Source organism: Myotis yumanensis, unplaced genomic scaffold, assembly GCF_028538775.1.
Source record: "Myotis yumanensis isolate MYYU_CA2020_CCGP unplaced genomic scaffold, mMyoYum1.0.hap1 SCAF_3, whole genome shotgun sequence".
Taxonomy (NCBI): Eukaryota; Metazoa; Chordata; class Mammalia; order Chiroptera; family Vespertilionidae; genus Myotis; species Myotis yumanensis.
This window is the reverse complement of record NW_027223754.1, coordinates 202,783,677-202,809,643: the sequence shown is the minus strand read 5'-3', so window position 1 is coordinate 202,809,643 and position 25,967 is coordinate 202,783,677. Positions and strand designations below refer to the sequence as shown.

The 25,967-nt window shown below is 46.3% G+C and overlaps 1 protein-coding gene across 2 annotated transcripts in view; it reads right to left on the bottom strand.

Moving 5' to 3' along the window:
• Positions 1-25,967, bottom strand: part of RFX4 (regulatory factor X4) — a 130,752-nt gene that overhangs the window by 89,719 nt on the left and 15,066 nt on the right. For both annotated transcript variants that reach the window (XM_070410970.1, XM_070410971.1), the window contains exon 2: positions 13,745-13,831. In XM_070410970.1, coding sequence (XP_070267071.1) covers positions 13,745-13,831 — 87 coding nt within the window. The remainder of the gene's footprint in view (positions 1-13,744; positions 13,832-25,967) is intronic.

Below are 25,967 nucleotides of genomic sequence, written 5' to 3'. Positions count from 1 at the left end.
AGAAAAAGGAGCTAACTTCAGTAGGAAAAGTAAAAGGTCGCTCAGCTCTCAAAACATTGTTTCCCTCAAGTGTTGATGCTCTGAAAGCAATGATATGTTGGTTTTTTCAACAATTCAGACTTATTATACCTTAATTTTTTAAAAAGGGGGGGGCATTGATTTTTACAGGAAACTCTCACACCGATCTGTATTTTTATTTGACTCAACATGTAACGGTTTGAAGAGTTCGCTCTTCATAGCTGAATAGGACTGCGTTCATCCAACTTGCTTTTTTCCCAAATGAAGCTGGACATTTTTCTCAACAGTTTTGACCCTAAGAACATACTGACCTCACTCACCATTTTCTCCTTTTAACTTCTTCGGAACAGAAAGTGAGGGAAAAGGTAGGGAGAATGTGAGTGTGCAGAAGAATCAGGTTAGCAAACAGAAGAGCAAGGGTCGGCAAACCTTTTCTTTAAAGGGCCAGACAGTAAATATTTTAGAATTTTGAGGCCAAGAAGCAGAAATCAAGAATAGTATGTAATGCCCAGCTGGCATGGCTCAGTGGTTGAACACTGACCTATGAACCAGGAGGTCAGGGTTTGATTTCTAGTCAGGGCATATGCCCTGGTTGCAGGCTCCATCACCAATGTGGGGCGTGCAGGAGGCAGCCAATCAATGGCTCTCTCTCATTACTGATGTTTCTATCTCTCTCTCTCTCCTTTCCTTTCTGAAATTAATAAAGATATTTTTAGAAAATAACAAATTTTAAAAAAGAATAGTGTGTGATATTTATATAATGAGAGAAAACAAATTCCACAAAACTTTTATTGACAAAATTAAAAATAATAGTAATTGAGTGCAACTTTTATAATACAGGCCTATTAATGACAAAAATGAAATTATTTAGGGGGAAGAGGGTACCATTTTTCTTAATTGGGGCTCAAAGTTCACAATCCCTATCATCAAACAGATTACTAATATTCACCTATGAGAGAAAAGCCTGGGAAAACAGGCATCAGTCCAGATCTGACCTGTGAGGTTCTCATTTGCTGACCTCTGCAAATCCAACAATCTGAACAGATCGATTTTTGCATCCCTAAGAGGAATTGCTCACATTTTATCAGGATGAACATCCAACTGCTGATGAAGATTCTGATAGAAATGGTCAATATAAAATAAAAGTTCTTGATCCACACGTAACATTCTCAAAAGAAAATTATCAATGTCCAAACCTACAAGTATAATCAACAAAATTTAATAAGAACTTGTGAAATGGCCAATGAAATAAAGCTATGGTATAAAAATTATATGGAAAAGAATTGAAGTAAAATGAAAATGAAAGTAAATGATATAAGCTGTGTCAAAATTTAAAAAAATAAATTAGCTTAACAAAGTTGAGCTCAGAAAATATTTTCCTCAATGGAAATTTATCAATATTGGTGTAATTCAGATGAAAATGTCTGCTCTTAAACACTGTGGCAGATATTGTTGTTGCTTATCCAACAACTGTACGCACTCACCTGCTTCCACATTAATGGAGGCCGATTTAGAGGGGACCATGTGTTCAGGGAGGGCAATCCCCTCGCAATTCCGAGAGGTGAATGTTGATTGAATCCATCATGGTGTTTCTGCCATCTAGCCACTGATGGATCAGAGGGGCATGTGACATGGTGTTGGCCTATCAGCCGTAAGGAAAAGCTCTCTGGGGGCTTCTGGGAAAGATATTTTCTCTAATAAAAAGGAATGGGGCCATGATTTTGAACTTCTGGCTCCAAAGTTGGAAAAAAACAAATGTCTGGTGTTTTACAAAGGAAAGAAAGAAGGGAGGAAGACAGGAGGGGAATGAAGAGAGGGGTGGAAGAGAGGGAAGGAGGGAGGGAAAGGAAGAAAGGAGGGAGAGAGGGAGGGAGGGAGGGAATGAGGGAGGGATTCTGGCCTGGCCTGCCTTTGAAAAGGTAACTGGAGTGAGGGAGCAAACTTTCAACTGAGAAAAGAACAGCTGAGGACAAAGTCAACGCCAAGGCAGGTGAAAGGAAAAGGGGGGAAACTGTGGGTCCTGAATGTCATGTTGTGTATCTGACTAATCAACCCTAAAAAGAGCTGCCTCTCTATTTCATGGGCTAAGACCGTTTTCTTAGTTAATAAAACTTCTTTTTTATTGGGTATTCTCTTCCCTGTCACCAAAACCATCCTGATACAAACACACTAAATGTTCTCAGAGACAAAATGTCCCAAAACGGCATGGGCTCAATACCTGTTAATCTGCTTTGTCAACTTGGAGTTCCTTCTAAATATTTCTCCTCCTCTCCAGCCTAGAATAAATGACACCATCTCTCTGAAGCCTTCCCTGATACAGTCCAAGTCAGGAATCATTGATCCTAACCCTGTTCTCCTACAACCTATTACTTGTTTCTTAGTTGAACAGTTTAGCCACCTAGATCATTATTTCTGTACACATCCACCTTGCTGACTTGAGTGTCCTACTTAAGAAGGCAGGGATGGCTCTAGCTGGATTGGCTCAATGGATAGAGTGACAGCCTGTGGACTAAAGGGTCATGAGTTCAATTACGGTCAAGGGTTGCAGGCTTGATCCCTAGTCCTGGTCGGGACATGTGTGGGAGGCAACCAATTGATGTGTCTCTCTCACATCGATGTTTCTCTCTCTGTCTCTCCCCATCCCATCCATTCTGTCAAAAAATCAATGGAAAAAAATATCTGCAGGTGAGGATTAACAACAACAACAACAAAGGCAGGGATGATATCTTAGTCATCTTTGCTTACCCTTCCACCAGTGCCTTCCAACTTGCACTTAAATAGCTAAGTCTGTCTTCCACAAATGTCTTCAACAATCTTTTAAAAAATATTACAATAAGGAGCACGAACACATGAGTCTTCCAAGAAAGTAGATAAATAGACACAAAGAGCAACACTCGATCTCAGTTGTTCACAAAGAATTAGAAAAAAAATAATGAGGCACAACTTTACATCTTTGGAAGTAACGCAAATTTAACCTAATGATAACCCCCAGTGCTGGTGTGTAAATGGTAAAATTGGCAGTCTCATATTTCTCTTAAAGTAGTCTTAACTGATAACAATGTTTTTGGTAAGCAATGCAGCAATAATAATATTGAGAGCCATTTAAACGTCCAGTCACCTGACCCCACAAAGCAATAATCAATAAGAAAGAAAAGTGTATATTAAAAAAACATGACCAGCCCTGACTGGTTTGGCTCAGTGGATAGAGTGTCAGCCTGCGGACTGAAGGGTCCCAGGTTCGATTCCGGTCAAGGGCATGTACCTGGGTTGCAGGCACATCCCCAGTAGGAGATGTGCAGGAGGCAGCTGATTGATGTTTCTCTCTCATCGATGTTTTTAACTCTCTATCCCTCTCCCTTCCTCTCTGTAAAAAATCAATAAAATATATTTAAAAAAACATGACCAATTTAAAAAGTACATAAACAACTTAAATATACCTCTGCCTAGCTATGCTGGAACATGATTAACATTTATGTTCCCCCTAGAACTGGCTGGGTTGGTTTATTTTTTTCCCCCTGCTTCTTTAAATTTCAGCTATTCTGCCAACCTGGGTTAGATTTCAAAGACCCATGTTCTAGAATCAATTAAAAAACTTACTGGCCCTGACTGGGCAAACCACTCAATTCTTGGCTTCATTTCTCTTCATTTGTAAAATGGTCATTTTGCAGGGCTATTGTAGGGATCATATTAATTAATTCAATAAATATTCATTGAATTCCTAATTTGTGCCAACTAGACACTGGGAATAAAGAAATCAAATACTTGTCCTTGATTCTGGTTGGGAAAGAGAAAGACCAACAGTGGAGAGAGAAAGGCCAAGTTCAATAACAAGTGGTAAAGGCTGAGGTCCGGGTGGGCAGAGAGGAGCCCGCCAACCCAAGTGGCATGAAACGCAGGGCCTGTGGGAGAAGGCTTCCTGGAAGAAGTGGTAAGTAAGCTGAGTCCCTAGCAGGCCAGAGATGGGAACCGGATGGCAAGGAAGGCGGGCCCGAGTCAGGGTGTAGGGCGGAGAGGCAAGAGACAGACAAAGCTTGGAGACCCGGAAGATCACGCCACCTTCCCCAGAAGCAGGGTGGCTGCTGCAGGTGTCCTTGTCATGGTGCGTGGAGCACAGGAGTGGTGGAGGGGCTGTTTGACAACCCAGCAATCCTTGTTGAGTCTTCAAAACAGTTTCTTGTCTCTAAACTGAGGATAATAAAGATGGCTACCTTGAAAGGTGGTTGGGAAAATTAAGTCAAATGAAGTTAATAGAGGCTAAGAGCTCAGAAACCACCTCTGCTTGTCTAGGGGAGCCCTGGGGCAATTCTGTTCAGGGGGGATCTGCTGGGGAAGCAGGCCAGCGAGGCGTTCTCTATACTCAGGAGGGCTCATAGGAGCAAGGACAGCCACATGGATAGGACCCTGCAAGGCAAACACACACCAGGGGACACCACAGCTCCAAAGCACGGGTGGCACTTGAGCTGGCCTTGAAGAGATGGTCAGGGTTTTTGAAACAACTTTGTTTTCTGTTCGCAAAAGTGAGACCTGTCCATTTTTTTAAATTTGGAAAATATAGAGGGAATAGAAATCGCTAGGTATCCAAGCCCATTTCAACAGAGAGAACGATTAACTTTTTGTCCTATGTACCTATCCTTTTTCATTGTTCTTTCTCACACCCAGGCACAGACACGGACCCCTAGCTTAACACCAGGGCCGCACAGCACATCCTGGATTGTCACCTTTCCAGGCACAGGCGAGACTCTGGGAGAAGTTCACTGAGAAAGAGGGGGCTCCAGGGGAGAAAACGGGGGAGGAGGGACTCTGGGGCCATGGGGGACAGCACCAGCGTGCCATTTGGCTGAAGCCAGAAACAGTTCTCATTCTGGGATTCCACAGCAGTGCCTTCAACTCAGGCGACACCTGTCTCTCCCGTGCCAGATATTTTCCCAAGGAAACTTTGTTATGACCCATGTCTGATGCCTGGAATGGAAAGAGAACTGGCTCTGGGAGCAGGTGGACCTGGGTTTGAACCCCAGCTTTGCCCCTAACTCCATGTGGGAGCCTGATTCATCCAAGCCTGAGGGTCCTTATCTAAAAGAATAACAACTTCTATCACAAGGGTGGTTTGAGGATTAAATATATGTTAAAAACTACATCCATTTTATTTATTTTTAAATATATTTTTATTTCTTTCAGAGAGGAAGGGAGAGGGAATGAGAGATAGAAACATCAATGATGAGAGAGAATCACTGACTGGCTGCCTCCTGTATGTGCCCTACCTGGGATCGAGCCTGTAACCTGGGCGTGTGCCCTGATCAGGAATCCAACTGTGACCTCCTGGTTCAGAATATGTCAACTCTCAGCCACTGAGCCACACTGGCCAGGCAGATACATACACTTTAAAAAGAATACTATATTGGCCAAGTACTTAAGTCAGGCACTGGGCACCTCTTTCCATATGCCATCTTATTCTATTCCTCCTAGCAGTTCCCTGAAGATGTTTTCTACCTCTATTTTATAAATAAGGAAGCAGAGCGTTGCCAAGTCGGAATAACCTGCAGGAGGCCACACAGCCTGGGAGCGGAGACAGGGCTCACCTGGTGCTCAGCATATGGCAGCCACTGACAGGACTTAGACAAGAACTGGTACACCCCAGTGCCAACATGGGCCCTCCGCTCAGTCATCACACACGTGCCTTCTACTTCAGCGGGCCCCTTTCTAGACCACAAGTGACTTCGTGCCCAGGGTCCGAATGCCCTCCTATCTGATGGCTCTCCATCCTAATTCACCTGCAGTGTTGGGTACTCATTCACTCCTTCATCAAATATTTATTGTGTCTACTACATTCCAGCCCTGTGCCAGGGGCTAAAGGGTGAGATAACATAGACATGGTCTCTGCTCTCTTGAACTCAAATGTCAGCCAACAAAATGTAAGCTCTGGGTTACAGCTGGGAGGGCGGGCCCAGGTGCTCTGGCTGCACCCACTGTGGAACGTGAGCCCCGCCTTGGAAGCTGGAGAGCAGGAGCATCCAGGCGGCCAGGACAGGACGCCTCTCAGGCAGAGGGAAACAGACATGGCTGATAGGGACTTTAGGAACTGGTCCTGCCAAGCGCCTTTTCACTTTAACCGGCGGAAATGCCTCAAACCAAACAAGATTCACCCGGAAGGCAGCATTTCAGGCCAGATTCCTGGGGCCATCCTTAGTACATTCTGGACCAGCTACCATCAATCAACGCCCACCCTGCTCATCCTACCAAAGCCGGGAAGCAACCGTCTGCTTAAGACCTCCCACTGAGATGCCGGGTGCCGGGTCTTCCCCTGGCTGCTCCGTTCTGCTCCCACGTTGCAGTTAAGGTTCCGAACTTGCTCCAACTCCCAGTGGCGGGCAACTCCGCTCCCCTCTCTGGATCCACCTCCCAATATAAACTCTGGGGCCAAATTTCCAGGCTCAAATCCTGGCTCCACCACTTGCTGGCTGTGTGACCTCCTTTTGGTGCCGTAGTTTCCTTATCTGTAAAGTAGGGGTAATAACAGCAGCAAGCGCATACTGTGAGGATTAACGGAACCCTTCCTGGCACAAGGCACGTGCTTTCTACGTGTTCCCTACAACTGGAATAGTTGTCACACCCCTGGGAGACTGGGCCTGGATCCCCATCCTAGACAGGGCAGCATCTGGCAAGCCCAGTGTCTGGGACAGGGCTACTCACTCCTCCCCTGTGCTCCCACAGCACCCAGGCTGGTCCCTAACAAGGACCCTGTCGCCGGGTGTGGTTGCTGCTTGCTGACCACCGTGCTCTGCTTGTTTGTAAGCTCTGAAGGGCACAGCCCTTGCTCACCATTGTGTCACCAGCACCCACACATGGCAGGGGCTCACAAAGTATTTGTAGAATGACTGAGTGGCCAAGGTAATACCATAGTTAAACACGGAGCTCGCCCATCTGATTTCAGTAAGCATGAAAAAAAAGAAAACATGTGCTGGGGACTGGTCACATGCCAGGCACTGTGCAGAGCTCTCCACATCATTGCCTTTAATTTTCACAGCGACCTGATACTGTGAACGGTCGAATGCATGTGAAACATCAAATATGATGCGTGATGCATACTTAGTGTTTAATCAATGTTAGTCCTAATAATCGGTATTATCCCCTTTTACAGAGGAAGAAACCGAGGCTCAGAGAAGTGAAGCGGTTTGTCAGAGGTCACGCCGTTAGTGGAGGCGTCAGGAGAGGGACCCAGACTAGTTGGCATCCAAACCTCCCTTAACCCCAACATTTATAAGCCTCACTCTGTCTTCCAACCTGGAGCGCTGGACTGAAGATTGAAGGAAACACATTCTCTGCCTAACCGTATCTTTTCTGCCTCGACTGGACTCACCAGTTTTGGAAACCTATTCTGGACTACTTCCTGCCTGGACCCAGTGGCAGAGTTTCATATTAGGGGGGAAAGTTTCTAAATTAATTACTTCTTTTCAAATCTCAGAAAAGGTTCAAGTTTATGCAAGTCTCAGGTTTCACTTCAAAATTTTAATTCTATTTCCTTTCATTATACTAACCTGACTGCACCTGGACAGACCTCACCTGTTGTGAACACGGGGCTGCCAAACACTTCATCCCCTTACCCACCTCCTTCCCAGCCCCTGCAAAAGGTACCAGCTGAAAACCAGGGTGCCTGGACCCAGGCCTTTGGCGTGGGCATCAGCCCCTGGCAGCAAACCCTGCTCCCCGTGGGAACGGGGCTGTGTCTCAAACAAAACTGCGGTGTTGGCAGCTTTGCTCTGGCGGGCTGCACACCTGCTTCCTCTCGCCTCCTCTGGGTGAATTCCTTCACGACCCCGAGTAGGAAAGGGCCTTCCTAACGTTGATACAAAACCCAAAGCCAGCAAAGAAAATATGGATAAATTTCACTGCATAAAAAACCCAAGGCTTCTTTCTAGGTGGAGGGAAAACGAGCCCTAAGTACAAAGGTAACGATCCACATGGGAAAACGGCAGCGGTAGCACTGACAATCATCTCATCTCCGCACCACAGAGAACTAAGAGGAAAAGACCAAAAACCAAGAGAAAAAATAAGCAAAACATAGGATACACAGTTGATGGAAAAAATACAAATTTTCCCGAAATGTGGAAAGAGAATTACTCTCAATTGGGGAGAATGGAAATTACACTAAAATATTATTTCTCACTTATCAGATTGGCAAAAGTCCAAACCAGGACCACACAACTCTGTGTGAAGTTGTGGGAAACATGCCCGCCCTCCTACCTTGCAGGCAGAGGGCAAAACTGCACCGCCCCGGACGGAAGGTCACTTGGCAGAATCTACTGAAACCCCACCAGCGGCACCCAGCAGTCCCACATCCTGCAGCTGCGCCTGGACACAGAGGAAGTGGCCCGACACCAGGTTACTGGGGGCAGTTGTCCGTACCAGCAAAGGTTTGGAGGCAGCCCATGTTCACCCGATTAACTGAATTATAATTCACACTCACAGTGGAAGACTACATGGCTGGGGGGAAAAAAAAAGATTAAAAACAAGCAAAGTGTGAGGATCCTCACCATGTTCTGACTATATAATGAACATTCCAGGGTTCGTTATTAAGAGAAAACAGCAAGTCACAATGCACATAGGGTGCTACTATTTTGTGTAAGAAAACTACATATATTTGAATTTTGTATTTGTGTAAAGGGATAAAATGCCAGAAGAATAAACACTGGCAATACTGGAGAAGTACACAATAAATGAATAGAAGTGCTCACCACTAGGAGTTGAGGGGGGGATAGAGGGGTGGGACCCAGACTTCGCAATAGGTATCTATGAAGCATTTTGATTTCTGAACCCTATAAATGTATTAGCTATTCACAAGTACTCTAATTAAATTTGAACGAATTGAAAGACCCAACTGGGGAGGGAACACCTGAAGGAAGAACGTGTTTGAACGGTTAAGTAGTCCCAGAGTGCCCAAACCGAAAGCCAGTTACAAGTATGTGTGCCCTGCATGGCTCTGCCTAGCCTGCTTTCCTGATATCTATTTACTCAAAAAACACGCTCTGAGCACCTACTATGTACCAGGCCCTACCACATTGGCAGGGGGTAAGGGAGAGGGTTGTCCACAGTGTAATGGGAATATGAAACAGTTCAACTACATCTCCTCTTCTCTGGAACCCCAAATTATATAATAAACTAACATGCTGGGTGAGCTGAGTGGAGTGAATATTCACATACATAGCCCTGAAATACAATGAGATTTTAATATGATAATGAGTCACATGACGTGGTAGCCCACTGTGATCCCAAGTCTATGCCATCATGCCATTGAGTTCTAACCTTTCCCTTCCTTGTGCTATAAATATCTTCCATCAGCACAGGCAGTAACAGCCATGAGGAGCTGGGAAGACTTGGGCAGGGCAAAGGAAGAGGCCGCACTCTGAATGAGGCAGGCAGGACAAGAGGACAACCGCAGTTCTTACGAGTGTCAGAGTGGAGGAATGTTTCAGGAGAAACAGAACCCCCTCCCCCCCCAACCCCCACACAGAAGCTGATAACCCTAGGCTCCCACCTAGGATACAGAATACAGGATACGTATATACATCAAATCTAGAATTTGATGTATATATCAAGGAAACAGTGACCTGAAGGCTAGAGGACTTGGGCACATGGGGTTACATTGAACTTGTTCTATTTCCCAAGGAGGGCAATAGGCATCCCAAGGAATCCCACTGGGTTCCTGCTCTTTGGACCCATCCTATCACCACAGTCTCTCCAGTAGTCTCCTTCCCAGCATACAGGCCTGGATGGCAGCCCTATCACCTCACCAGACGTGGAGCCCCACGTGTGCCTCTGGCTCTAGTCCGCCTGCAGAGAACCTGAGCACTAACCTGAAAATGCCCCTCGGATTTGTCAGCCTTCCACCCAGCTCCTTCAGTGGCACCTGAGCTATGAAATCCCAAACCCCTCTTGTGGAATTTAAGTCTCTCAACAATTAGGCCCAGACATCCCTTCCTAGCCCTGTCTCCCATGATTCTTCCACCTTGGTTCAAGCCAATGGAAAACTCTACAACCTCAAAGCCTGCCTGGTGGTTTTCTGCCTCCCAGCCCTTCCCCCCCCCCCCCCCCCCCGAAAGGAACCACACAGATCCTTTAGGCCCAGCATCAATGCCACCTCCTTCACGATGCCTTCTCCAGTCACCTTCCAACCTTGTGACCTCTCCCAAACTTCAGAATGTGTTCTAACCACCTATGGGTCTTGTTTCAGGGAGTTTGGAGTGGGCCTGAGAACCTGCATTCCAAACACGCTTCCAGTGAGGCCGTGCTGCAGTCCAGGAACACTTGGTGGGGCAAGGAGAACACCTTGCATCATTCAAATGGAATTGATCACACAAGGCCTTGTATTATTAATACTGAAGTGTGGACCTTAACTTCCCTTCTAGACTGAAAATACCTTGAGAGCAGCGACCCACAGAGGAGGCGTCTATATAGTAGAAAGAGAGCCAGGGTTAAATCAGACAGCTCTAAGTTTCAGTTTCACTCTACCACTGACTGCTATGATAGTGACTAATTCCAGGACCTCTGAATCTGTTTCCTTATCTGTAAAATGGGGATAAAAATTACCTCCCTCTCAGAGGATTAACGGAAACAGTGGCTGTGATGATGCCTAGCATACTGCCTGATGCTGAAAATATTTCAGTTTTGGCTTCCCTGCTCTTTCCTTCCTTGTGTAACTGGGCTTTCCATAGTCTTGTATGTAGTAAGTTGGAACCTTCTGGGCCCAACTTCAGCAGGAACATCTGCTCTACAATCTGTTCAAGTAGAACCTGCCTTTCGGGATAGGATGTTCCAACGGGTCATGGACCTGATGACACTTTAGAGTTCATCACAGTCTTCCTCTTTGTGGTGAGTATGCCATCAGAAACATAAAAACCTACTGACATCTGCCAGGGCATAATTCCGTTTGCTTGGGTTGTAAAGGAGAATTGATGAGCCTGATTTATGGTAACTAACCCACCCACTCATGCTCAGGCTGCCCTCCTCAAGCATTTAGAGTTTGACCTCCCTGGTCCAAGGTTTCCTTCCCAATTGCATTCCATCCAAATGTCCCTTTTCCTCGTGCTCACTGAAGTTCTCCTTAGCCAACCAACGCACTCTCTCCTGGGCTGCTAAAGGGCACAGAACAGGAAGGGCCCTGACAGAAATCAGAAGACCTGGGCAGCAGGTTTAAAATAAGTGATCATCCACAGACTAAGCTGGAAATAATTATACATATTTTATATATATCCTTTCAAATATGCTAGCCATATATAAAATATATATACTTACCCATATTTGTAAATCACTTTACATTATATTTCTGTTTGATAATATATTCTACTTCAAATATTAAAACTATTTCTAGGGGGAAAAGAAAGAGAATTTCTGCTCATCTGAAGATACCACTAAGAAAAATGAAAAGGCAGACCACAAACTGAGAGGTGTTTGCAGTACTTTCATCTGATCAACATCTCCTATTCAGAACATAAAGACAACTCTTACAGATCATGAAAAGACAAACAGCACAATCTTAAAAATAAAGGAAGACTAGACTTTGCACTGCAATATACAGATGATGTATTATAGAATGGTACACTTGAAATCTATATGTTATTCACCAATGTCACCCCAATAAACTTAATAATTTTTTTTAAACTGACAGGCAAAAGACCTGGACAGGTAGTTAACAAAAGAGGATATGCACAAGAATGTCTAGAGCACCAATCCTTCTTAAATTCTTCCAAAAAATGGAAGAGGAGGGACACTTCCAAACTCATTCTATGAGACCAGCGCTACCCTGATACCAAAGATAGACAAAGACACTTCAAGAAAGAAAATTCTAGATCAATATCCCTTATGAATACTGTTGCAAAAATTCTCAAATACCAGAAAACAAAATTCTACAGTTTGTTAAAAAGGATTAAACATCACCACAAGGTGGGATTTCTTTTATTTGCTGAATGAATGAATAGTTAAACGGACAAAGATCCATCAATGTAATACACCATGGAACAAAGTATCCATATGATCTTTTCAACTGATGCAGAGAAAGCGTTTGACAAAATTCTTGTGTGATTAAAAACACTCAACAAAGTAGGAAAATAAGAAAACTACTTCAACATAGTAAAAGCCTTTATGAACAACCCACAGCAAACATCATACTCAACGATGAAAGACTGAAAGCTTTTCCTCTAAGATCAGGAACAACACAAGGATGCTCACTTTTTATCATTTCTATTCTACGTAGTACTAGAAGGCCTCGTCAGAGCAATTAGACAAGAAGATTACTCATATGCACACAAAAACCCTGTCAAATCTGATAAACAAATTCAACAAGGTTGCAAGATACAAAAAGCAGCTACATTTCTCTATACTAACAATGAACAATCCAAAAAGGAAATTAAGAATGCTATTTACAATAGCATCAAAAAGAATAAACTACTTAGGAATAACCTTAACTAAGAAAGAGAAAGACTTGTACATGAAAAACTGTAAAATGTTTCTGAAAGAAATTCAAGAAGACACTAATGAATGGAAAGACATCCTATGTTCATGGATTGGAAAATTTAGTATTGTTAAGATGTCAATGCTACACAAAATAAACTACAGATTCAATGCAACTCTTATCAAAATCCCAATAACATTTTTTTGCAGAATGTTAAAATACATCCTAAAATTCATATGGAATCTCAAGGGACCCTGGATAGCCAAAAACAATCTTGAAAAATATAGCAATGTTGGAGGTTTCACATTTTCTGATTTCAAAACTTTAATACAAAGGTACAGTAATCAAAATAGTTTGATACCAGCATAAAGACAGATATATAGACTGACAGAATAGGATAGAGAGCCTAGAAATAAACCCTCGCCCGCCCGCCTGAGGATGTGTTTATTGACCTTGTGAGGGAGAGGGAGGGGGAGGGGAAGGGGGAGGGGGAGAGGGAAACATGAATTGGTTGCCTCCCATACACTGTGACTTTCCAGTGCGTGGGATGACGCTCTAACCAACTGAGCGACCCGGCCAGGGTGGTAGTCTTCTGCTCTTTTTTAAAAAATATGTTTTTATTGATTTTAGAGAGGAAGGGAAAGGGAGAGGCAAAGAGAGACAAATATCAATGATGAGAAAGAATCATTGATCAGCTGCCTCCTGCACGCCCCCACACTGGGGATTGAGCCAGCAACCTGGGCATATGCCCTGACCTGGAATTGAACCTTGACCTCCTGGCTCATAGGTCAATGCTCAACCACTGAACCACACCAGTTGGGCTTTTCTGCTCTTAATATAAAGCACAGCAGTCCATCTCCTTCCATTTACTCTAATTCTCTAGGCCGAGATCCAGGAGACATTTTTACCTTCCAGTAGCAAGGGCCTTCGAGGCTCTAAAACAACAGTCCCGTGGCTCACTACGGGGATGCAGAGAACGGCCTCTCCCTCTCAGGGGCCACATCTGCTGGATGGAGCATCCCTGTAACGGGGTCTCTGGGGTCTCAGACAATACAAATGTGCCCACAGCCAGTTTCTGCAGTGGCCTCAGTTTCCACACCCACCCAAGTGGCACTCCCTATTTCGGAACATTACCGGGAGGGAGGGCCGGGGGCAGTTCCTCAATGCCGCCAGAGCCTCTGGGTCCGGGGACTGGCCAGCCCAGCACTCTAGAAGTGCTATTCCTCCCGTCAGGACGGTAGCCGAGTCTAGGACGTCCTGGAAAACTGAGTTCCAAGCACTTACTTTCATCATTAGAAACATTCCCCAGAGATGTGTGGCTGGAATAACGTTTGTTTTCGCTCTCGTTGAGACATCTTTCAATCCAGCTCTCTGAAAAAAGAAAGAAAATCACAAAATTGCAAAATTGCTGTTGACAGGAACACCACTGATGCATTAGATTTCGTGAATGCCCAACTTTCATCTGAGAAGTGCTGGGACTGGGACTGGGTTTTACAAGAGGCTCCACGTGCACCATTTGCCAGGTAGTGTGAAGGCAAAATGGTGATTTGAAGCCCCACTTGAGTAATTCTTGGTCAAATTCTACTAATTCTGGAGTATTCGTTTCCCAATAATATTTACTGAGGATTGTCTTTCTTCAAAAGGAAGATACCTTCTTGAGAAGTAGTATGTAAAACCAAATTCAGTCAAATGACTCCTTGATGGAGGTTTGTAGACGTGTGAATGCACAGCAGAACCTTTCCCTTAAACCCAGTGGTTCTCGACCTTGGCTGCACCAAGGGGAATCACCTGGGAATCTTTTTAAAATCCTGATTTCTGGGCATCATCCTCCAGAAATTCTGTTTCTTTGTTATGAGGTGAGGCCACAACATTAGTAACAAAGAAACAGAATTTCCGGAGGATGAGGCCCAGAAATCAGGATTTTAAAAAGATCCCCAGGTGATTCGAATGTGCAGCCAAGGTTGAGAACCACTGCCTTAAAACACAAACAAACAGGAGAGCAGATCAACCCTGTGGTCTGGTGGGAGTGGAGAGGGAGGGTAGGGATCTGCAGCTCTCCTCTCTTTGCCCAGTGAGCCTTGAAGGGACTCTTCCAAGCACAGACCATAAGTCACTGCACGAGGAGATAACAAGATCTCTGACAGCTGTGTAGTACTTTTATTTTTATTTTAAAAAGTATTTATTGATTTGAAAGAGAGGAAAAGGAGAGAAAGTGGGAGGAGGGGAGAGAGGGAGAAAGGGAGAGAGGGAGAGGGGGAGAGGGGGAAAAGGGGAGGGGGGGGAGAGAGGGAGATTTATTGTTCCACTTATTTATGCATTCATTGGTTGCTTATTTTGTCTGTTTCCAGTTTGGAGATCAAACCTGCAACCTTGGCATATTGGGATGACACTAACCAACTGAGCTACTTGACCAGGGCAGCTTTGTAATACTTTTAAAATCCAAAAGACTATGGTTTTTAAAATCCATTCCAAAGGCTACTGATATACTTTCCACAATGTAGCATAATTCTATTCCATCCTCTAGACCAGGGGTGAGGGGTCCAAGGGCCATTTGAATATTTATAACATCATTCGAGGGCCATACCAATTTATTAACTTAAAAATTAGCCTGTTATATTTGGTCAAACATTTAATTAGCTCACCCGTAATGCCTTGGCAGGGCCAGACCAAATGTTTTCGTGGGCCTTATATGGCCTCTGGGCCAGACGTTCCTCACCCATCTTTCATTCATTAATTCATTCATTCAACATTAGCCAAGTACAGTCAGTTCTGCTATCATGCTTGTTTTGAAAATAAAAATGCGGTCCAATACAAGTAATATGGTTGCTTATGCTTGATTTCTTCTGTAAGGAAGAGGAGGTGAATACAGAAAACCGCATGTAGCCCCAAAGGAATATGCAAAATTCACACGCTCACACCTCAAGCCACTTTAAGTTCTGTCAGCCACTTTAAGGTCACGTGTGTGTTACGAGCCACACCCGCCCAGATAACTAACCCATGTTCCGGCCCTTCACACGTCCACTTCCAAAAGCAAACTTCAGGTCTTTCCCAGCATGAAGTGTCCTGTTTACTGTATTTATCCATCTCTTAACCATTTAACATGTGCAAACTGTGCTACCATTCTATTAGTTTGTTTTCAATGTGTCACTGACCAAGTTTCTGAGGGCTGGGCCCCTAGCTTACCTTTCCAGGAAACTCTGTGGTTTTTATTGTGAGAGTCTGCAGCGCGGTGGTGATTTTTAGGAATGCATATGTGGTGTTACGGCAGAACTGACGAGAGCTGTGGCTGTGTGCTTCTGCACGGACGGGGCAGTCTCCCGTTGCCGTCTCTACAATATGGGAACTAGCATTTACTGGACATCTACTTGAATAGGCCAGGCCCTTTGCATATGTTATCTCATTGAATGCTGACAGCTCCAAAAGTGAAGATTTTAATCTCCGTGTTTCCTAGAAAGCAACCGAAGCTTAGAGAGATTAAGCAATGTGACTCCTCATGATTCAGAGAGCCAAGGAAAAGATGGTTAGTTAACCCCTTTCGTAACATATTGTAAAAAGCAGCCACGCTCGTGAGTAAACCAAGGGGGGGGGGGGGCGGGGGAGCAAACGCACCCAGCAAGGAGACATGTTGGGTGTTTGTTTTGTATTTTATGTTCCGACAAACTGCTCTTTTAAAAGCTGCTTCTACAACTGTAAATAAGTACCGGAATATCCAAGGGGAGGGACAGGAGCCAGCTTGTTACGAGGATATGAAAATCTGTTATTTCTGAGGAAGCAACGCGCAGCAGAGAAATTCAAAATGTTCCAGCGCTACCCCTTCCAGAGAGGAAATGCGCATCTAGAAACACATGGCTTGCCATGTTTTCAGAGGGGCGATGGCACAAGGTGGGCGTCTGTCATCACATCATACTGAAAACCGCAGCTGAATACAAATCTCCAGAATTCTTTTCAGGACTCCCCAGAATGTCTCCGAGCAGACCTTCTAATCCCTTCCATCCTGGCGCACTTTCCCTGGCAGCAGCCGCGGCTGATTTTTAAAGGGCATCTACTGAAATGTGCAGCTTCTTCCTCCGCCAAACCCTCCCACCAACAGCCGCTTCTGCCGTTCTGGGCCAGTCCCGGGTCCTGCTACCTAGGTATTCCTACCTACTTGCTCTCACGTGCGTGGGCACACATCAGCACACGTTAACCACCCCACCCCCTCCACAGAAACGGGGACCTCAGAGAAATGCTCGCTCTCGCGCGCCCACTTTGCCTGTGCCAGGATTAGGCCTGTTACAATTGGAGTGCCTCCTCCTGCAGGGAGACGCCCAGTGGTGGGCGGGCCCTCTCTGAAGAACCCGTGGAGACATTCTGGAGAGGAGCTGGACTAAACCCCAGGTGGGCAAGGGAGGGCAGCGCCTGCCCACCAGAGTCAAGAACAAACTTTCCTGATGGCCGTGCCTGTCCCCCACACTGCTCGCCCCCGACACTGGAGAGGGGAAGGCAAGGTTACAAGAAGGGAGAGAGGGTTGGAAGGGCCATTAAAAAAAAGAAGAAGAGATCTCACCAAGGAAGCCTTTCCCCTCCCCACTGCACCCACTAGGTCTCTCTGACCCCATGACCTGTGCCTGCAGGCACTCTGTTACCCAGCTCTGCTCCTGAGAGCAACACAGAACAACCTGGTCGCCTTTGCACAGGGATGATATAGGATATGATGGCGAACCTTTTGAGCTCAGCGTGTCAGCATTTTGAAAAACCCTAACTTAACTCTGGTGCCATGTCACATATAGAAATTTTTTGATATTTGCAATCATAGTAAAACAAAGACTTATATTTTGATATTTATTTTATATATTTAAATGCCATTTAACAAAGGAAAATCAACCAAAAAAATGAGTTCGCGTGTCACCTCTGACACTTGCGTCATAGGTTCGCCATCACTGATATAGGAAGATAGCCATCTTGTCTCCTTTTTTCCAGTCAAAGTATCCTGCCTGCTTCAGCTCTTTCGTGGAAGAAGCTGTTCTCACTTCTTTGCCACCCAATTCACCTGCTTCTGGCTGTCTTCTAGTTAATAAATGTCCACTTGAACAAGCACCCAGGATGGACTCCTGGAGGGTCCAGATGGTGCCCAGAATGGCAGAACCATCACTGTTGTTCTGGGGACCTGTCTGGAGTTCTCAGAGCATTCAAAGGCCCTGCATTCCAGAGTGCATGGGGCGACACTCCGAAATATCCCAACAGGCCATGGCCTTGCAGCCACAACTGCTCTTTGACCTCTGTCTTCTTCCCTCATAGGACCGACAGTGGCATCTGCAACTCGTGTCCCATTGGTCAGGTTGCTCCATATGACTGGAAGGCCCCTATTTAGGTCACCAGAAGTAAACTTTAAAGCTATTAACAATGGATTTTGGTCTTGCAAAGATCAAGAATTACTCAGCCAGATGACATTCATATAGAACTTCTAATAACACACTGTGTTCATCTGTCTTATTTATTTATAATTATAGGATTTAACAATAAAGGCCACCATATATTGAGGCCCTGTGGGCCAAGCATTAGGCAAATGCATTACATCACCATCATATGTAATCCTCATAACAACCCTTTGGGGCAGGTGCTAGTAAGATACACATTTTAGAGACGAGGAAACGAAGGCTCAGAAAGACCAGGTGGCTTGTCCACAGTCACCCAGCTCGTCAGAGGCAGGACCAGCATTCACCCTTGGGTCCTAACCACAGTGCTCTCTCCCTGTGTGCACCAGGCCCTCCGTCACCCGCGCCCCATACTGTCTCCAGATCACAGTGCCAACATGGCAGCGCCGGTTACAGTCTGCCCTGCATCAGAACTTTTGCTAAAACTCTTAGACATAACAACTTTTGCTAAACGCATTTATGTTTTTCTTTGCCAGCCTTTGTTATACATAGCAGGCTCTTCAGTTTAGAACTGAAACATCTTTAGAATGGAGTCCACTTTATCCTATTTCTTTTGACTCTCCACCAGTGCCTGGTAGAAAGTTTTCCCTGTAACCTGGCCTCAAAAAATGTTATGTTACTGATACATGTGATATCAAAGAATGTACAACATATAGATCAATATGTCTACTTATCTACAGGACTTTCTAACCATTTTCTTCCTTACCACATAGGCATGAAAAAGTACACTACATACAAGGCGATCTTCTTTTTTTTTAAAATATATTTTTATTGATTTCAGAGAGAAAGGGAGAGAAATAGAAACATTGATGAGAGAGAATCATCAATCGGCTGCCTCCTGCATGCCCCGCCTCCCCCCGCCCCCCCCCCCCCCCCACACTGGGGATTTAGCCTGCAATCCAGGCATGTGTCCTGACCCAGAATCAAGCCATGACCTCCTGGTTCATAGGTTTATGCTCAACCACTGAGCCATTGTGGCCAGGCCAAAGCCAAAGGCAATTTTCTAAACAAAGCAAACAAAATTCAAAAACCATATATTTTGTGCCTTCTAGATACAAGAAGCTGTGAGTGATGTAGACATGAATAAGTGGGGTTCTGCCCTCTAGGAAGCGAAGCAGACGCTACTCCCCAAGCTCATGAGTGCAAAGATTCTGCTGTTTTTGTTCACTACCTTATACCAGTGGCTGGCCCTGCGCCTGGCCCCACAGATGTTGCAGAATAAATATGTTGTTGAATGCATTACTTTTTCGAAAAGCAACACTAAGTTCCTACGTGTGCCAGGTACTACACAAGATATTTTCACATATCTGGTTTAAATTAAACCTCAGAACAATGTTATGTGGCTTTAATAGCTCTGTTTTTAGAGGTGAAAACTGAGGCTTGAAGTAAAAGTTTGAACACAAGGCAGACTGTGATCGATGCCGGAATAGAGGCACTGTGTTCGGAGATGCAGGAGGAGAGCTCAGTTCACACTCAGATGACTCCCTGCTCCCAGCTGCCTCATTCTAGATCAGCGGTTCTCAACCTGGGGGTCAAACGACCCTTTCACAGGGGTCGCCTAATACCATCTGAAAATACATATATAATTACATATTGTTTTTGTGATTAATCACTATGCTTTAATTATGTTCAATTTGTAACAATGAAAATACATCCTGCATATCAGATATTTACATTATGATTCATAACAGTAGCAAAATTACAGTTATGAAGTAGCAACAAAAATTTTATAATTGGGGGTCACCACAACATGAGGAACTGTATTAAAGGGTCTCGGCATTAGGAAGGTTGAGAACCATTGTTCTAGATCCATAAAAATCATCTGACCTTTTCACCAGGACCGAGCCTGTTCTGAGCGCCAACGGGATTTACTGACGGCTGTGAGTGTAGGCTCCGGGGCTGCAAAGCACCCCTTCCCTTGACTCCTCCGAGGCCACAGGCAGGAAGCAGGAAGCAGGACGCGATGATGCCTTGTGGGTGTTCACTTTTCAAGGAGTCTCACCATGCTCCTCGGAGGGAGTTCTTCATGTCTCCCATTTTGGATCAAAGATTTGGAAACCCCAACTTGAAGTGACTTCCTCAAGTTCACACAATGAGGTTGAACAGAGCCATACATGGTTATCGGGTTTTGTAGGAGGCTTGGTTCCCTTCGCAACAACAGGAAAAAATCACCACCAGGAAGCAGGGCTTCGCCCACAGGCATTGGTCTGGCAGGAGGAGCCGGCTGGGATGGTTCTCCAAAGGCAGGTCGTCCTTGATGGTCACAGAGCCCGTGACATACAGAACCTGATCAGAGCCTCACAGCCACCTCATGAGGTGGGACCTCATCCCACTTTACAGAGAAGGAAACGGGGGTGTAGAACCAACGTCATGCAGGAGGCTTAGGCTCAGAATTCAAACCCAGACCTTCCATCTCCACAGCCTATGCCGCTGCTTCTTGCTGCCCCACACTGGGCACAGACCAATTGTTCCCTCAGATCATCCATCCATCCATCCATCCATCCATTTTGCAAATCCTCATCAAGTACCTTCAGTGTAAAGTTCCAACAGAAGAGGTGGACAGACAAATGCTATTTAACTGGAAGCCAATATATGATAGCAAGATACCCCTGGAGGACCAGGCTCTCGGGACCTGAAAATATCTTGTATGTTTCTGTATTCTTTTTAAGTATATATTGTCTCCACCTTAAAAATGTAAGCTCTAACAACCTTGCCTATCCTGTTGAGTGCTTTCTTCCCCAAGAGCAGGGAACGGTGACAGGCACAGAGCTGGGGTGATGATTGGACAAAGTAGGTGAAGGAACAGAGAAGGGTGGACAGATTTCCCTACCCACTCCTTCCCCCCAGGATGCCTCGGAGGAAAAAAACACATCACTGGAGACAGTGCATTGAGGGGAAAGGTCTTCAAAGGGTCAGAGAGTGGGGACCATACAGGCCCAAGGAGGGATCCTGTGTAACCGTTTAAGGAATGGCAAGAAGGCCCGGGGCGGGTGTGGAGTGACGGAGTTGGGGCAGCACAGATGACAGAGAAGACAGAGGCAGGCAGGGAAGAACATGGGCTTTGGAGTTAGAACAACTGGAGTGAGAACAGTTGGATTTCAAATCCCAGCCCTGCCATGTACCAGCAATGTAACGTAGGGATGGTTCTTGAACCTTCCTAAGGCCCTGCTTCCAGGATTTCCAAAGATTAAAATAACACAGGGGAAGCGCCTCGCTTGGCTCTGGGGGCCATGGAGAGATGAGGGAAGCGTGGTGTCTGTCCACCGGGGCCCCCAGCTGAGCAACAGGGACAGACAGCGGGGGTGATGTCGAGCGTTTACTGAGCATCCTCCCCACACCAGTCACCCTGCTTCACATGCCTCATCTCCTCCTCCCAGCAACAGCGCCTTAAACTTGGTCTGTGAGGCGGAAACAGACTCAGAGAGGCCTGGTGAAGCCCCCCTCTCCCCGCTAGTTGGTGGCCGAGCTGGGTCAGGTCTGTCTGCCTCCAAAGCTGGTTGGCACTCCCCTGGCACACTGCTCCAGAGGCTGGCAGGGACCAGGAGCACGTCAGTTATGACCATGAGGGGCTGTGGGGCACAGGAGGGAGCTTCCCGCTTGGCCCGGCTGCTTCGCAAGGGGTCCTTAAAGGATTCGGCATCTGCCGGACCAAGGAGGCAAGAAGGGCATTTTGGACAAGGGGGCTGCCGTCAGTGGCAAAGGCACCAAGTGGGTTCTGGGAAAGGTGAGGAGTTCACTGATTGGGGACCCACGGAGTGGTGGGCGACAGGTGGGACGGTTGGTTGGGAGGGTTGGTTGGGAGCGGATCGCCAAGGCCTCACCGGCCAGGCCCAGAGCCTGCAGGCAGCTGGGAGCAGGCGTGAGTTTCCAGCCATGAGGGAGTAGCACGACTAGCTCTGTTTCTGAGCAACTGGGTGAGAACGGGGAGTTCTTGACTTATGCAATACCTGCAGAAACGCTGCCTGACTTAGAAAGTGTCACCCGGTTTTAATAGAAGGCATTATTCAGATTCCTGCTATCAACAGTCTTTCGGGCTGTGCTGGGCCTATTTTAGGAACTCACAGCTTGAGAAATGCCACATAAAAGAGTTGACGTGCCACACTCAAAGCCACCAGGGAGGACCAGGCCCCATGCCCCCCCTCCCCCACCCACCTCGGGCCCTGGTTGTTACCAGTGGAGCCACCCCAGTGTGGCCTGCTTCCGTCTCCCCCGGCACCAGGCTGTGCTTTCCTCTTGATCATTCTCTCCCAGCCCCTTTTCCTCTCTCCCCACGGTGGTGACACACGACACGGATGGAAAGTCTGGGCCCAGGAGGTGGGCAGCTGTGGCCTCTCCTGGGGAGAACTCAGGTCAGTGGGTTGTCATGGCGACACCAGAGGCCCTGCCCCAGAGGCCGCTGGGTTCCAGGAAGGGGCCCCTGCCCTGCCTCCAAGGGGCAGTCCCCGCTCCTGTCCCTGCTTTCATCCTTTCCTTTGCCCACCAAATATGGATTGGGCGTCAACTGTCTGCTCTGGGGACTAAGTGATGAACATGGCAGGCTAGGTCCCTGCTCTCAGGGAGCTTAGATTCTGTAGGGCAGACAGACAAAGCCATGGCATGGGACAGACAGGGATGGGGTGGTGTGTTGGTGGTGGGGACACTGAAAGCCTCTCCGGTGAGATGATGTCAGAGCAAGTACAAAGGCCTGAGGTGGGAGTGGGCCTGGAGGTGGGAGGCAGAATGGCAGAGGAGGGGCAGGAGGGGCGAGCAGTAGGAAATGAGGCCAGGAAGTTAGGAATGGCCCCAACTGTGTAGGGCCTTCCTGGCCATAGTAAGAACATGGCACTTATCCCAAGGGTGCTAAGAAGCTACCGAAGGGCTTTAAACAGGTGATACGAACTCCACTGGCTCAGAAAGGGTTGCCTCCTGGGGTGTTTACATTCATTCATCCCACTACTTGTTTATCAACCACTATGGAGTACCATGTGCCAGGCACTGGGCTACTTACACAGCAGGGACACAGCAGTCAACAAGAGGGCACAGGTTCTGTCTTCATGGAAGGTTAGACTTTAGGGTGGGAGCCGGCTATTACATAATCACACACGGAGAGGTGCCATTACCCAGAGAGCCACGGGCGAGGGAAAGGGAGGCCTGTCCTAATCTGCGAGAGCCAGGGAATCTTCTCAGAGGAAGTAGCAGTAAGAATGAGAAGGCATGATGCTGCCACCCAGGGAGGGAGGGAGGGAGGGCAGGAGGGGAGATGGAGGGAGGGGTGTTCCTGGCAGAAGGACCAGCAGTGCAAAGGCCCTGCAGCTGGTGGAAGAATGATGCAGTCTGGTCCGGAAACTGACAAGCATCCTGAGTGTGAACACACACATTCATTCAGGCAGTAATTCACACGTGTTCGAGACCAGCCTGTTGGAGGAGCACTCCGTGAGACGCTATGGGGCGTGCACATGTAGGAGCCCTGCCTCTGTGTTCGGGACTGGGTCAAGGAGTCTGAGGTTTATTCAGGGGGAGGTTGGGAATCTCTGAATGTTTTTACTGGTGTGTGGCATAAGCACAAGAGCTGTGTGGGCAGCTCCATCTGCTGCTGCTAAATGCAACTTTGGAGGGAGGAGAAAGGGAAGCAGGAGACCATGTCACTCACCATCCAAGCCTGACACTTCTGAGGTTGACAGTATTAATAATTCTGCCAGGACCACATGTGTAAACCAGGACTGACCCAGGCAAAGCCCAGGACTTACTGGTCCTACGCAAAAGGAGGCCACTGCAAGATTCTAACTAAGGCTTGGAGCAGGAGCGGGGAGCCTTTTCCCTGCCAAGGGCCACTTGGGTATTTATAACATCACTCTCGGGCCATACAAAATTCTCGACTAAAAATTAGCCTGCTATATTTGGTCAAACATTTCATTAACTCACCCCAATGCCTTGGCAGGGCCAGACCAAATGGTCTTGAGGGCCTTATACAGCCCGCTGGCGGAATGTTCCCCACCCCTATTACAGATGGAGAAAGAAAGGCCTGACTGAAAAAAGACGACAACCCTGCCCTCTTTCTGGCTAAGTGTCCTCACTGCCCCAGCCAGTGGCCAGTGGCCCTGTGTCTCTTCCTCATCAGCTGGAGTCTCAATCACGCACAATGCAGGTGAGTCCAAGGTGACAATAATGACATCTCCTAGAATGTGGCCTCCCAATGCCAGCACCGTCATCTTCACCAACAGCATCAGCACAGCAATGACCTGCCCAAGATCACACAGCGGGAAGCAGCTGAGACAGGATTTGACTCTGACTCTCACCTAACCATTATGTACACTATAACACCCATGATTATATATGCCTGGAAGTCTCACTGTGAGTACGAAGCTGTGTCTAACATAATACCAAACACACAACAGGTGCTCAGTAATGTTACTGCCCTGTCTCACTTTAGAAAACGCAATATATAAAACTCTATAATAGGCTAGGAGCTTCGTTCTGGCATCATCATTTGCAGTATACAAGAATTAGCGAGTGAACCCTGAGGGTACACCAAAGCCATCAGTTCACAGATCATGAGCTCACCACAGTCCCTGCAGACTAGAGGAAGTCAATGCTAAGGTATTCAGTGCCATCTCCTGTCGAAGATAAATTCAATGTAAAAGCAGATCTCTGCTCTGAAAATCTTCCTAGGAGCATCAGATTAATGTACATAGTTGCATAACCAGACTGTAAAAATTTCATTTCCCTTGACTTGAGGGGGGCATACCCACCACTTTCAAATGTCAGTGGACTTTTTGTTTCTCTATCATTACATTATTATTAAAACATAAAAATCTGAAACGGCTACTGGAGCCAAGGTTACGCACTGTGCACAGCATCTGATATTATTCGGTTCTTGACATCACTTCTTTCCTAGGTTGCTGTGTTTTTTTTTACCCTCTTTCCCAAACAGACTTCAAACTAGCCTGAACTTTTAAAATAAATCCCAAGATGGCCTTCTCCTTTTTTCTTTCTTATGCTAAGTTATCATAGAAATTATATTTTAAAATGTTAAAAAGAAAACATTCACCCACAAGCCCACCCTCATAACATGTGAACTACTTGTGCACATGTGTGAACTGTAACCCCAGCAAACATGCCATTGCCATGCCCTTTAACATGCCATGGTGCAGATTTGTCCTATGTGGCATGTCTTTCACACTTATTATTGTTTACAAGTTGCCCAGTGACCCACTGAACTAATGCTCCTATTTTTTATAACATTTCAATGAACAACTGGGTGCATATCATGTTTTCTCTTTTGAACCATTTCCTGAGAATATCTAGGAGAATGAACAGAAGCATGTGGGTCTAGTAAAGTAGCTGTGCGTGTGTGGTCAGAATTCCTGCCTTAGCACTTCCTGGTTGAATGACTTCAGGCCAAGACTCTGAACCTCAGGGTCCCCTCATGTAGAAGGTGGATGGTGATAATCTGCCCATCTCATCTTAGTGGCTCCAGGCTTCAGAGACAGAGGCATGGAAAGCACTTCGCACAGTGCCCGGCACTGAGCAGGGTCTACATACGTGGCACCGCGATGACTCCCAGGTGCCCGCTTATGACAGGGGCACTTGGTTTTAATCACACTGCGGCAGTCAACAGCACGCACTCTGGAGCTCAGCTGCCAGGTTCAAGTCTGACCTCCTCGCTGTATGACCTTGGGCGAGTGACTCAACCTCCATGAGCCTGTTTTTTTCATCTGCAACATGGGGGGAGTAATACAGCGCCTCATGGAATTTGTATGAGAATTCAGAGAATAAGGCAGAGGGTGTGCTTACATGATAAGCACTATAATTCCCGGCTTTGTAATCTTTATATCATGCCCACCCCAAAGCATCCCATGTTAGTCCCTTCCCTGTCATCAGTCATTCAGTTTGACTCTCGGGTCTCTTGGTGGAGTGGCCCTGGAAACCAGGAGGACACGCTTTCTAATCCTCTCCTTACAAGTGACTCATCGGCTCTGCAACCCTGGGTAAAATTACTTAACCTCAAGGGCCTCAATTTCCTCCCTATATAGTACTTTAAGAATCTACCCCATGGGTTGTTATGAGGATTAGGAGAAATAATTTAAGCTCCTTGAGAGCTGACTGTACCTTAT